The 15,166-nt window shown below is 39.1% G+C and overlaps 1 protein-coding gene across 1 annotated transcript; it reads right to left on the bottom strand.

The window, feature by feature from the left end:
* Positions 1-8,961: 8,961 nt before the first annotated feature.
* Positions 8,962-15,038, bottom strand: LOC121963015 (glycogenin-2-like). Its single transcript, XM_042513372.1, has 4 exons — positions 14,867-15,038; positions 13,041-13,157; positions 11,131-11,268; positions 8,962-9,418 (listed from the first exon to the last, which is right to left on the bottom strand). The coding sequence occupies exons 2-4, from the start codon at positions 13,134-13,136 to the stop codon at positions 9,290-9,292; spliced, it is 363 nt and encodes a 120-aa protein (XP_042369306.1). The 5' UTR covers positions 13,137-13,157; positions 14,867-15,038; the 3' UTR covers positions 8,962-9,289.
* Positions 15,039-15,166: the final 128 nt, after the last annotated feature.

Raw genomic sequence — 15,166 nt, 5'->3', positions numbered from 1 at the left:
GGTGGTTTTGTGAGTATTGGTACTTTTTTGAGAACTTTTTTAAAACTAAGACATTGTAGTTTTACTTAACAACTTTTGATCATCAGTATTGTGCTTCACTGCAACTGAAGTTGCATCTGTTTGTGCGGGGAAAAAATGACATGAAATAGACATAATAAACAGATAAAAGATGATAAATCAGCAATCAGATTGCTGAGCTCCATAGAGGTGACACTGCACTAAACTCTGTACAAGATACATGTTTAAATTTGCATCCAGTCTTTTCCACAGTGCTTGCCAGTTGTGTCTAAACAGAGAGAGAGCAAAAAGCAGACACACAAACAGACAGACACACAAGCAAGTCGGGACAGAGCTCTCTGTGGCAAGAAATTTCCCACAAATTGCAAGAAATTAGTAAAAGGTGACAGGAAAATGACCTGAAAATTAGTTTAAAAGAGGGGGATGTTATCAGAAATATAACAAAATTTCCCAGAACACAATATTGCTCATTGGCTCCTGTTTCATCACTTTAAAGTTAACGTCAATGTCGTCGGAAAAACATGCATCCTTCACTTGTACAAAACGGAGATTTGTTTCTCAGAATAATGTAACTATTAGCTACTACTATCTTACATGAATTTGTCACAGAACTAATGTCTACTATCTAAATAGGGTGACGCATATTGGTATTAAAACCTGCATTTTAGTTTAACCAATTATTCTGTATTATAAATACATGTCTGCCATTTGTAGCAAATGAAACAGCTTGAAAACTGGTAAAAATCCAGTAATTTATGATGCTATTTATCATTGATACACGACTGCATCCACTGACTAATGCAATAAATAGGCATGGCTGCCGACGACACAAAGTGGCGGCTGCATTGATGCATCATTCCAAAGGAAAGCAGCAACGGCAGTATATATCTATGCAAAACAGCTAGCAAAAGTGCAGACATGATAACAAAATCTGAACACAAATGTCCATTTGCATTCAGATCACGAAAAACGCAGACTAATACCAGGTCTAAACAGGGTCTGCGTCTTTATTTTGCCTGTCATAAAAGAGTGTTAACCAGTGCTACACTTCCACACAAATGCTCTTTAGTTTGCTTCATGCTGATGAAATCAACATTTTCCACTCTGAGAGCTGTAATCAGGCTGCAGTGAGGCATGTTTTTCCCCCTGCGGCTAAAGGAGCCTGACAGCGAAACCAGCTTACCCACTCTGCCGTGATCCCTGTGTGTTGGAAAGCTGTCTGATTGTGACCCAGAACCTGCTCGAACCGTTTGAAAAAGCACACATCTTGTGCCCACCTGTTTCCGAAACAGACCAGTTTCTGATGTTTACGCCGTTCACAGGCACGGTTACTTTCCAATGCTCATCTGCCCTGACTTCAGATGGTCTATTAAGGAAACTGACATCATGGGAAATTGAAAAATCAGTGACTATTTGAAAGGATTAATGATAATCAGACGTATCTTCCGCTCAGATTCAACAAAACGAAAAGAAGCTTCAGCGAGGGGCTGTGATCTCTGAATGAGTGGAGATTCTCACATGGTGTAGCAGCTGATTGACGAATCAAAGACGGTACGAGGGAGCTCCGGCTGAGGAGAATTTGTGTCCTACAGCAACACCATCAATACATCTGAACATCAAGGCGCTTCATGTCTGAGCTACACACAGAGAGTGAATGTGAAGTTAAAAGAACCGCTCCATCAGAAGGCGTCTTTCTTCGGCGCAGAGAACACGGTGTCGAATGGTTGGTAATGAAAGCGGCGCTGAGCTAACACCTCTCTTCCTCTGCGGCTGCTGTGATGCTGACAGCTTTTCATACAGCTCGGGTTTAAGTGTGCATGTTTGATATATTGCTTGTTTTCCACATGAGTGCTGAGCTGTCTTCACGGATGCTCATGTTCACAGTAAATCAGATGATCATCTGATTTACTGCGACAGTGGATAAGCCTCCTAATTAAAACGAGGTGACGCATTTTTGCGGCCTTGGTGGTATTTTGTGGTCGGCTCAGTAAATCTGCCTGACTGCTTCAAGTTCTTCGCACCACCATATCAGGCTGTTGAGGGGAAGCTATAAGTAAAGGTAGGAAAATTTTATCACCACAGAACTCTACAGACGCGTAGCTAAGATCGTAATAAAGGCCAAGCTCAAAGATGGTTGTGGTCCAAGCAATTTTAATATCTTTAGTACCATTTTCAGACAATTTACGACCTCATTGTCACTTCATCTTCTAACCAATGGCTTAGTTAACTTACATTTATGATATAATACTTGTAAGCGCGACTAAACAGTCTCAGTTTGTGATGACACACTCTATGTTATTCGACCTGAGTGACGTTGCTGCCTGCTGCGTTGCTGCCTGCTGCGTTGCTGCCTGCTGCTATGAGTACTGTATTTGTAATTGTTATTCGGCCTGAGGATGCCGTTGTCAGTATCTTAAGACCTTGTATGTGGTGTTCACACATGCAGCTTCGCTGCTGCGTGGCTGCTGCGTCGCTGTCTGCTGCTTTGAGTACTGTATTTCCACATTTATAGGCACAAATTCCACACATTTACAAAGCTCTTGCATTGCTGAAAAACACGTTCCTGTAAATGTTTTAAAATAAAATGCCTTGTAAGTGGTGTTCACACATGCAGCTTCACTGCTGTGTGGCTGTTGCATGGCAGCTGCGTTGCTGTCTGCTTTGAGCATTGTATTTCCACATTTATAGGCACAAATTCCACACATTTACGAAGCTTCGTACACATTTACGAAGCTTCGCACATGCAGCTTCGCTGCTGCGTGGCTGCTGTGTGGCTGCTGCGTGGCCGCTGCATCTCTGTCTGCTGCTTTGAGTACTGTATTTCCACATTTATAGGCACAAATTCCACACATTTATGAAGCTCCTGCATTGCCGAAAAACACGTTCCTGTAAATGTTTTAAAATAAAATGCCTTGTATGTTGTGTTCACACATGCAGCTTCGCTGCTGCGTGGCTGCTCTTTGGCGGCCTGCTTCTTTGAGTACAGTATTTCCAAATTTACAAGCACAAATTCCACTCATTTATGAAGTTTGTTCAAACTCCTGCATTGCCGACAACACGGTCCTGTACATGTTTTAAAATAAAATGCCTTGTATCAGCAACTGATGGGATTCTGGAAAGTAGGGTATGGGCCTGTGACCCTCCAATTTGGCCTACTTTTGTTTTAAGTTGCAGATGTATCCCGCCTGGAGTTATCACACCGCAAAATGGTCCCTGGCTGTAACATATTTTTAGTAATGCCGGCCAAGGATTACCTCAGCTCCACGGCTCTGATCGAAGGGAACATTTATCATGAAAACATATTTTCATCTTTGAGTATTGCTTTATGCTTTTGTGTGTTTTTTTCTTTTTTTTATGAAACTTTTTAAACAGTGAAAGACTGTAGTGATTTGGAGCAGTATTGCCCCAGGAAAAAAAACTTTGTTCTGATTGTAAGAGAAACTGATGTGAAAAGACTGTCAGCGCCTTAGAATTATAGTATAGTTTGTTTCTTGAACATTTACTTCATTTGCTGCTTTGTTTTAACTGTACAACAGATACTTTCTCAAAGATCCGCTCAGGTTCCCGCAGCTGTGCAGGAAACTTTGGACCTTTTCGATCATCTCCCGCATTGGGAATTAGTGTCTAAGTCTACGGGCAGATGTGAACATGTTTGCAGGCCAACATGCAACTTAGTGTTTCATTTATTCAGCCTGGGTTAGATGGGATCCACAGAAATAATATCCAATTTACAAGTTCTGGACCCCGGTAGCAGAAGCACCAACTGCTCTTTTACGAGCTTTCTAAAAAATGTATCTCAGCCAGTCAAGAGGTGACAAATTGACCTCGAATGTTCCCGGAGATGCATCTGTCCACTAGAATTCTGAGTGCTTGTTTGTCTAATTGTGGGGAACTGGTTTGGTTTGTGGCCCAGTTTCAATCAGCAGATTGTCACTGCAAGGATGAGCTCCACCCAGCTGCTCCGCCCCACCAGGAGCGGAGCAGAATCCCCTCCACAGCTGACTGTCATTACTCTTGCAATCCCCAATTAGCCTGATCGCAGAAATTGTGGTTCATTAGAATCCGAAGCCGCCGGTTGAACCGCTGATCAAATTAGCCGGGCGGCTCTGAGCATGAATCAAAATAGTCGTGCGACGGCTCCCACACATGAGGGGCTGTTCAGAGCTGTTAACCCAGAAACATATGGAGGTGCTTAGGATCCTCTGACAGTTCACATTTCTTTCTCGTCCACACTGCGTGTAACCGAAGGCAATCACAGCTGGGGCTGACTGGCATGGACATGTAGCCTACACCTGCACACACACACTTCATTCTCTCCCTTTTTCCTCTGTTCTCACACACACACACACACACACACACAATCATCCCTGAATCACAAGCACTCCATCAAGCAGAAAGCTAGTGTACTCATCAAGCCACAGAGGAGTTCCAGATGGGGACATTATCAGGACTATTTGTTCATCTAAACACAATAAAAGAGGCGGGAAAGGGGAAAACACTTTTGTTGAAAATATAGAATAAACAAGTGAAGGGGGAGAGATGGGAAATAGAACCCAGGTGTTTCGACGATGTGGACCAAACAGCTCGGAGCTCCTGGTTACCGGACCAAGAAAAGTGTCCTGATTCCTCCTTGAGTTTTGCACCGATGTGCCTCACAGAGGTAGCATTTCTTGGAAGCACATATGGGTGTTAGTCCCAAACTGTCTAACCAAACAGACTGGGTCAGCTTGGTGAGATTCTTTGAGGGGTCAGTGTGGTGTCAGCGTTGCTTACGTAAGGCACTCAGTGAGTTATGTATTGGAAGATTACATTTAAAGAAACTCACTTTTCTTTGCAGCGAAGTTGCTTTGGAAGTTGAAATTGCCATTGATTGATGAATTTCACTTCAGCGTGCAGAGTCTGCTAGAAACAAAATTTTAGCACATCATTTTTTACCAGCCAGATGTGGCCAAATTATGTATGACTGGCCTTTTTTTTTTAATTCAAAATGCATGTAGTGGGGCTCAAAGGATTATAATGTTAGTTTGGGTTTAGGTGGTATCATGGTATTTAAGGTACTTAGAAATCCTGAAGGTATATTTTTCAATACTGTCAGAAATACACACACTCCTATTTCTATAAAACTCATTGTATGTAGTGCACAGCACGCACCACCAGAGTTCAGTCTCTGGTCTCTACTGCTGTTTTTTCACATCTAACTTGGTGAATTAAGGATTTATTTCGACCAAATCGAAGCTGGTGATTGTCAGAACAGTGGACTTACTTACTTTATTACTAGCAAGATATGTACTTAAAGTATTACAAGCAAAAGTGACCGATGTGGAAAAATCTAAAAAATAAAAAAAAATCTGAGAGCCGAGAACTGGAACTCAAACCTGCCCTCAAGCACAGCTAATAATTTAGAATGATCCATTGAAGTGCGGCTGCAGTTGAGTTTTTTAAGTAATAGAAGATTTTCCCTTTGGGATTTAGTGTCGAGGAAGCGTCAGAGAAGGTTTGTTAAAGGCGTCCTCCACCAATTTTACACGTCTCGATCATCTGGTCATATACAGATACATAACAGAATGTCTGCGTTATTGACACATTGTCATCCCAAGTCATCACATGTTGCCGCTTTGTCAGTGGACTTTAACGGCTACATATTACGCCACTGACAGAGCGGACGTTTTTGGCAAATTTGGAATGAGAACGGGCTATCCCGTCATGTGCTCGTGCTGTCGTCATGGTTGCAGAAAACGAAATCAACAGCAGACGCAGTACGTAGGGCGTAATATGTAGATGCAAAAGTCCACTGCAAAGCGGCAATATGTGATGACTTCGGATAAGAACGTGTTGGAAGATCTGCAAGTATAAACTCGGAGGGTGGAGGTGGAGGTTGGGGGTTTGAAAGAAGTGGCTGTTTACCATGTAGAGAAGGTCTGGTAAAAGTTGCTGTTGAGCTGCATCATGGGAAATGTCGGATCCTGCAACTATATAGAAGTGAGAATAAGAATACATTTGGAACGCCTTATGTTGTACATGTTCCTTTTTTAATGAAATAAGTTTCCGAATGGCTACTTATTATTGGCCCGATGGGAGGAAGAGAAACTGGGGCTCATACTGTTTGTCCGTCCCAAATGAGGCCCTCATGGACACTTCAGCCAGGAAGTGACCCACATCCAAAATCAGTTTTTATTTGTTGGTCCATAAACAGACTGTAGCCGACTTTGCTTGACTATTTTAAATAATATTGCCATGATTGTACATAACTGGTAATATTGCTCTCAATTATCTTGGACTGTCACATTGGTTAATCAATATCAGCATTGACACATTGTCAATTTTGACATGTAATTACCACCAGGGGGCTGACATGAGTGACAGGTCATATTTATGCTAAATTGCAGGATTAGACTCCGGTCTGCCAGCTAATCATTACAGGAGCTGATTCCACAGATTAAAACATTCAATAAAACCTGCAAATTCTCAGAGTCCAAAATAAAGATAGTCAAGACCGGTTCAAGGCATGGGCACGGGTTATTGTCAATAGAGCAGGGATACTCAATTTGCTTTGCTCGGGGGCCACTTTTTGCAAAATAACCAGAGGTAAGGGGCCAGTTGCAGCAGCCCCATTAGGATATTTCTAGGACTTTAGGATGTAATGATTTTTGGACGTTTATAGGGTTTTAGGACAATTCTTGTATTTTAAGACATTTCTGGGATTTAGAACATGTATAGGATTTTAGGACATTTCAAGCATTTTACCACATTTCTAGAACTTAAGGACGTTTCGAGGATTTTTGGAACATTTCTAGAGTTTTAGGACATTTCTTGGATTTTAGTGTGTTTCTATGATTTCAGGATATCTCTAGGAGTTAAGGACATTGCAAGTATTTCAGAACATTTCTAGGATTTTAGGACATTTTTATGATTTTAGGACGGTTCTCAGATTTTGGGACACTTCTAGGAATTCGGGACGTTTCTAGGACTTCAGGATATTTCCAAGATTTCACAAGGGGGCTTGTGGACATTTCAAGTCTTTCAGACCATTTTTAAGATTTTAGGACATGTCTAGGATTTTAGGACATGTATAGGATTTTAAGACATTTCTAGTATTCAATGCCGTTTCTGGGATTTAGGACACTTCTAGGATTTTAGGGCATTTTTATGATTTCAGGATGGTTTTGAGATTTTAGGACATTTCTAGGATTTCAGAACATTTCTACGACTTCGGGACATTTCGAGGAATTTAGGGTATTTCTAGAGTTTGAGGACATTTCTAGGATTTTAGAACATTCGGGGCTTAGCTAGGACCTCTGTTGCAGGGTGTAGGGGATCTTTCATTGGCACCTTTTTGATAAACAAGACCTATTTTGATCCTCTCGGACCCCTCAACTGAGGTTAGTTCTAGGCCCCAAGTGTCCTCAAACCCTAAAGAAGACGTCATTTATCTTTGGATTAAAACACAAGTCAATTCAGCATACCATAACTCATATTACCAACCAACGTCTCTTACTGCCCCCCTTTCAAAGCATTCTAGAATCAGGCCTGAACTGTTGTTAGTGTTTGGGGACTGGTTCTTCTTCTGCCTTTTCAGAGTCCTAATGATTGAGGCGGTCAAAGGAGACCAGATCCCAGATCAGCTCTCGCACTTCAATCTTGATGAATCTGAGTCAAACGGGAGCCACTCGGCGGGGAGCGCTGACGTGCCAGGTTGCCTTTCAAAGCAATCATCGTGCAGTCTTTTTTTGGCGACGGCACGGCGCCAGGGGGCCGAGCTCACCTCCTGGAGTTTGCTTTGTATTCGGCACACTGTCTTCGCCCTGTCACAACATTATGGGAATGCCTATGAAAATTACATGCACCATGTGCCCAGTGGATAAGGATCATACGGCATACTGTTGACTGCAGTCAGACATCTATTAATGTGTGTGCCTGATTCTGTGATTTGCTGCCATGATGGGAAGAGTTAATGCAGAAGAACCACAGTGCCCCCTGCTGGTTTTTCCACACAACTTCATGCAGAAATACAAGTCAGTGCACAGCTGTTTTTATCTGGAACATTGATGTCCAGTCATTATTTTGCTTTTGTAACCTAGTATCAAATATGTTTTGTACTGCTTTATTTTATGAATATCATCAATTAGTAATCAAAAGTTTCCAAGAAATAACTACATAATTTGGTAGTAATAAGCGGTGGTGGAATGTAATTAAGCACATTTACTAAAGCACTGTACTTCCATTTGAATTTCAAATACTTCTACTTATATTATTTTCATTTTAACTTCACTTTATACTTCTACTTCATTACATTCCAGAGGGGAATATTGTACTTTTTACTTCTATCTGACAGCTTAAATTACTTTCCAGATGAAGATTTTTGCCTAAAAAAGAAAGAAAGAGTCGATAAAACATGATGTTTTGTTATAAACATAATTAAAGTACAGCTGCAACAATTAAGCTAGTTAATTAACCTATTAGTTGATTAGTTTTAGTTGATAATTTTTAATTTAGATTTGATGTTTAAATTCGTTTTTTTCATGACCAAAGAAAACCCCAAACCATACGTGATGTAACAGCAGAGTTATGCAGTACTTTTGTTTACGCGTTTTTATGTATTTTTAGTATATTTAATGATCACTTTAAAACATGGTCCGGAGTGGGTCCACGTGTAGCCGATAAATCCTGATCTGTAAGATGGTTAAAGCTCGGAAACGATGTTAGCTGACTTCTTTTTGCTCATGACACCTCGAGGGAATTGCCTCAAATTTGGCACAAACGTCCACTCGGAATCAAGAACGAACCGATTAGAATTTGGCGATCGGAGGTCGAACGTGAAAGCCATCATGACCTTCACAAAACATGTTTTTTGAGACCGTAACTCAAGAATTCTTACGTTTATTATGACAAAATTTCACAAATATACCTAACAGGATATTATGATGAAGTGATGACATTTTTATATAAGAACAGAAAGAAGAGTTTTTTTATTGGTGACACTAATCTTGAAACTTACAGAAGATGTTAACCGTATTGTAACTCGACTGGTAACTTGAGGCAAGGAGGTAATTGTAGTTGTTTGGAGAAAAATAGGTGAAAATTGTTTAAGTCTTTGTTAGTTTCACCAGATCAGTCTCGATATACCCCGGACCATTGGGTCAAACGGTTTCTATCACTGAGCCCAGAACCTTGATACCCCAAGACTTCATAGATAAAAAATTCTGTCTTTTTCCATTACAAACAAATAGCCAGTTAAAACTCTGACATCAGGCTGTTACCACTCTGTTGCCGATTAATCCAGGAAGCGGTCCAGCATCTTCTGGATGTTCTCGAAGGCATCTCGGCCCAGGTAGTCAGCCCGGCCAACCTCCCACAGCCTGCGATGCTCCAACCGCTCCGCCTCTGCGTCTACAGCCCTCTGCTGTGATGAAGAGGGAGAATAACAAATGAGTCTTCAAAGAAACACTAGACCCTCTGTTCAGGCTTCGGCTTCATCTTTATGCGCAAACAGACTGAAAATAATACATCAGAATTGCTTTTATCTTATCAACACTTTGAACTAACCTTTGTCTTATTAGTGGAACGTTCATTATCATCTCCTGCCGCTTAACTTTGCTTAGTTTGAAAGCATTCACGCCGAGCTTCTAATGAATGAAAGCTTTATTAACAATTTGGGAGAGAGCTGTGCCTCTTAAAGCTTCGCTGGTCATTTCAGGTGCATGTGAGAAAATATTGTATTATTGACTTTCTGATTAATGATCGTCTACTGGAAAATGAACTCGACTTTTGCTCCTTGAAGTCAGATACAGTGTTATTCCGATACTTTTGTCAAGATACAGTATTAACATGATTCTTTTGTCACGATATAATATCGCAATACTTCAGTCAAGATATAATATTATCGCAATACTTTTGTCATGATATAATAATATTATGATACTTTTGTCATGAATATAATTTTATAATACTTGAGTCAAGATTTTATGTTATCACAATACTTTTTTCATGATATATTATCACAATGCTTTTCTCATGAAATAATCTTATCATGATACTTTTGTCATGAATATAGTTTTATAATACTTGAGTCAAGATTTTATGTTATCACAATACTTTTTTCATGATATAATATTATCACAATGCTTTTCTCATGATATAATCTTATCATGATACTTTTGTCAGGATATAATATCACAATACTTAAGTCAAGATTTATTATTATCACAATGCTTTTGTCATGATGTAATATTATCACAATGCTTTTGTCATGATATAATCTTATCATGATACTTTTGTCAGGATATAATATCACAATACTTAAGTCAAGATTTATTATTATCACAATGCTTTTGTCATGATGTAATATTATCACAATGCTTTTGTCATGATATAATCTTATCATGATACTTTTGTCAGGATATAATATCATAATACTTAAGTCAAGATTTATTACTATCACAATACTTTTGTCATGATATAACATTATCACAATGCTTTTGTCATGATATAATCTTATCATGACACTTTTGTCAGGATATAATATCACAATACTTAAGATTTATTATTATCACAATACTTTTGTCATGACATAATATTATCACAGTGCTTTTGTCATGATATAATCTTATCATAATACTTTTGTCAGGATATAACATGATATAATATTATCACAATACTTAAGTCAAGATGTATTATTATCACTATCAATACTTTTGTCGTGATATGATACTTTTGTCATGATATAATATCATAATACCTAAGTCATGATATTATATTACAATACTTAAGTCAAGCTATATTATCATCATACTTTTGTCATGATATAACATCATAATACTTAAGTCAAGATATATTATCACAATACTTTTGTCATGATATAATGTTATCATTATACTTTTGTCATGAATATAATATTACCATGAAACTTGATTTAAGATACAATATTCTCACGATACTTTTGTATAATATTATTACAATACTTGTGTCACAATACAATATTAAAACAATTCTTTAATATTTTTTTCACAAAATTATCATATGCCATATCAAAGTAGGGGAGCGTATCTTCAAACCAGTGGCTTTCATACATTAACTAATGTCGGGGTGGTAGAACAATGATTTAGGTTTACGTACAGTTTGTGTATAAGTATCGGTGTCTGAGGCACAAGCACTTCTCTCCATCCCTTCTGCTCCAAAATCTGGGTCCTGGATCTCTGTCTTCTCAGTAGTTTTTGAGTCTTCCTTAAACGCTGTGTTTTCTGTGCTGAAACGCTGAAGACACCATATAGTCATGTCACTTATAGAGTTTGTAGGAGCTAACAGCAAAAAGTGGGAAATCTCCCAGATTAGTTTTAAATACGACTCCGTTCTTCCCTCTCAGTGCGGGGTGCTTGATAACGCCGTTGATGTATGTTCGTGGCTGTTGTCACACTGGAGGGCGTGTGTCTGTTCACGCTAATCGTACAAGCTTGTTTAAACACAATGCATCAAGTTGAAATGAATTCAACAAATGACAGAGTACAATGAGCAGCTCGGAGGCCTGCGGCAGATAATAGGCTCTGTGTCCCCGCTATTCTTTTTTTCTGCTCCAGTCAAAAGCAGTCAAGCGGAAATACTCATAAATTAACAGTCTCATCTACTGGAACTAACAAGAGCCACTTGAGCTACCTAATAACCCACCACAATAAGCACCATGATATATTATAAACACAAGCGCCTATGCTAATAAGGTCATTCATTAAGCTAATTAATGGATTGATTAGCAAACATTTCTAATGACTTCTCACTTGGCTTCACACAATATGTGTGACCTTTAGTGAACTCTGAGTTTTAAAGAGTTCTTTTAAGGGTTTCTTTATTCTTTAGATGGAGCTAGCAGTTTCCCCAGTTTTGTGCTAAGCTAAGCTAAGATGAAACTAGTATCTTTTATTGTCATCAGAATGTGGCTAAATTCATTTTCTTATCAACAGTGTTTTGTTGACATATTTTTTTAGGTATCCAGAATATCTACATATATATTTTTATGTTGGAGTCACAAGTTTTTGGGGTGGTCCGCCCGTTCTGCAGCCCAAGAATGCATTCAAGGAATTTCTCTAAATTTGGCACAAACGATGACTTGGACTCAACGATGAACTGATTAGATATTGGTGGTCAGAGTTTAAAGGTCAAGGTCACCGTGGTCTTTTATGTCTTATTCTTGTAAATGTAATATCTCAAGAACACCTTAAGGGAGTTTTTTTTTTATTTGGCACAAACGTTGACTTGGACTCAACGATGAACTGATTAGATATTGGTGGTCAGAGTTTAAAGGTCAAGGTAACTGTGGTCTTGTATGTCTTAGTTTTTCAAGGTCAATGCATCCTTCTCATTTTCATTAAAGTAATATCTCATGAACACCATTAGGGAGGTTCTTTTTTGGCACTAACTTTCACATGAACTTTATGATAAATCCATTAGATTATAGTGGTCAAAGGTCAAGGTCACTGTGACCTTGCATCCATATTCTCAAACGCACTTTAAGGCAGTTTCTTTTGTCTTCAAATTCGGCACAAACTGATTTTGATGGTCGAAGGTCAAGGTCAGTGTGACCTTTTTATCCCCCCTCATTTTCATGAAAGTGATATCTTATGAACACCATGAGGTAATTTCTCCAGATTTGGCACCAAAGTTCACTTGGACTAAACAATGAACTGATTAAATTTTGGTGGTCAAAGGACAAAGTCTCATTCTCGTGAACGCAACATCTCAAGAACATCTTGAGGAAATTTCTTGAAATCCACTTGGACTCAACACTGAACTGTATTAAATTCGGTGATTGAAAACCAAAGGTCAAGGTCACTGTGACCCCACAAACCATGCTCTTATATTGACAAACACAATGTCTTGTAGGATAATGAAGTGATGACATTTATATATTCAAAAAATTTGCTCTAAGTTCGTCAATACGACCATCACCTTTGGATCTGACTCAGTGTTAATACACAAATATTGATCATTGCAGCTTTAAGGATTATAACTATCAATATGTTGGCGTCTCAGCTTACTCTCTCTGGTTCAGATGGTGAATGGAGCATCTCCGAAGGGGGTGAAAAATGTGCGAGCAGTGAATTGGAGCAGTCCAAGTTTTCTGTAAATGGCATCTTGGCTTCTGGTTCTTGGATCTGACAAAAAAAAGAAAAAAAGGGAAGATGTTGAGTGTTGGGATGGCGACCAAAATCAGGCGTTTGTCGCGTTTGGCTGCCAGTCGGCCTGTTTATGTTCCAGCCAACGTCTGCGGCAGCTTATGTGACTGATTAGCAAACCTTCGACTAAAAGAGGAGGGGAAGTCATTAGTGAAAATGTTGTGCTCGAGTGTTTGGAGTGAAAACCTGCCGAGCGTCCGCCGAAACGTGGCACGGGGTCAACTTCCTGCACATCGAGTGCCGCTGCTGAACACTACATTTATAATCAGAACCATAATCACAGATTCATCATTTACAGACAAATTAGTGTTTTTCAAGGTCCAGTTTTTTCAACATTTTACTGTATATTTGCAGAAGTTATATGTTTGGTACACTTCAAGTTCATTCATGCCGTTTTATATCTTGTGTAACCCTGAAAGTCTTGTCGCCATGTCGGCTGATTAATGGTTGGACACCTCTGAATAGTGCTGCTTGACAGAACTTAAAGCAATGTTTTTTTAATGTTCTAGAGTTTTGGAAAATGTACGGTTTTGGGAAATGTTGAAGTGGTTTGGGAAAAGCTGAAGTGTTCTGGGAAATGTTGAAGTTGTTTTTTGGAAATGTTGAAGCGTTTTGGGAAATGTTGAAGCATTTTGGGAAATGCTGAAGTGTTTTGGGAAATGAAGTTTTTTGAAAAATGCTGAATTGTTTTGGGAAATGTTGAAGCATTTTTTGGAAATGTTGAAGTGTTTTGGGAAATGCTGAATTGTTTTGGGAAATGTTGAAGTGTTTTGAAAAATGCTGAATTGTTTTGGGAAATGTTGAAGCGTTTTGGGAAATGTTGAAGCATTTTGGGAAATGCTGAAGTGTTTCGGGAAATGAAGTGTTTTGAAAAATGCTGAAGTGTTTTGGGAAATGTAATATTTTGATAAATATTTTCTTCTGGAAAGGTACTTTTTTGAAAAATGTAGTCTTTGTTTGGGAAATGTAGTGTTTTGGGAAATGTTGAAGCATTTTGGGAAATGTTGAAGCGTTTTGGGAAATGCTGAATTCTTTTGGGAAATGCTGAAGTGTTTTGGGAAATGTAATATTTTGGTAAATGTTTTCTTCTGGAAAGGTACTTTTTTGAAAAATGTAGTCTTTGTTTGGGAAATGTAGTGTTTCGGGAAATGTTGAAGTGTCTGGGGAAAAGCTTTGTTTTGGGAGATGTTGCTGTGTCTTTTCTCCGGAAAATACATCATTTCTTTCAAGCAATTCTCTTCTCCGTCTTTATAAACCCATAAAAGTACATAAATGTATTCATCAAGTCAAAGAAACGTCTCTGAAAAAGGCAATAATTATGTTGTCACCACAACCTAATATTGAAATTAATGAAGAAATACACAAAAGGAGTTTCTGGGAGACCGGGTTGCAGCAAAATATCAAGATCAGAGGAAGATATGAATAATTAGAAACAACAATAGTCATTATTAATGATGTAGCTTCAGTTCACTAGTGTGTGTTCATTATTTAGTTCTCATTCATGTCACATTAGCGGATGAGCAAAGTGCAGAAAATGAGCAGAAACTTTAATTGTGGCGTCTGTAGCACGTTGAAAACTGTGGCGTAATTTTCATTTTTACAAAAGCTTTTGATGGCAAACGTTCAGATCTCTGTAGAACCGGTCTGAGAGGAAGTGTTGGGATTTCAGGTCACGCTGATGTTGGTACCTGTTGTGGTTTCTCTGGTGCAGGTGACGGTGCGTGACTGAGGTATTCCCTCCACCACAGAGACACAAACTGCTCCGTGACGTGTGAGCAGCTGTCGCTCCGCTGACTGCCGCAGCTCCACGGTTTCTCTGCTCCGATGAAATGGACGATTTTTGCGTTGTGGCCAAACCTGCAGGAACAAATGACAACTGAGCATGTTCTTATGTTCTAATATTTATTTTAGAATGTCCCCCAAAACTCAATCTGCCTTGCTTAAGGGGCCACTCTTGCAAAATCACAGGAGTCCAGGGGCCCGTCACA

Source organism: Plectropomus leopardus, chromosome 24, assembly GCF_008729295.1.
Source record: "Plectropomus leopardus isolate mb chromosome 24, YSFRI_Pleo_2.0, whole genome shotgun sequence".
Lineage (NCBI taxonomy): Eukaryota > Metazoa > Chordata > Actinopteri > Perciformes > Serranidae > Plectropomus > Plectropomus leopardus.
The sequence above is the reverse complement of the archived record's forward strand: the minus strand, read 5'-3'. Positions and strand labels throughout refer to the sequence as shown.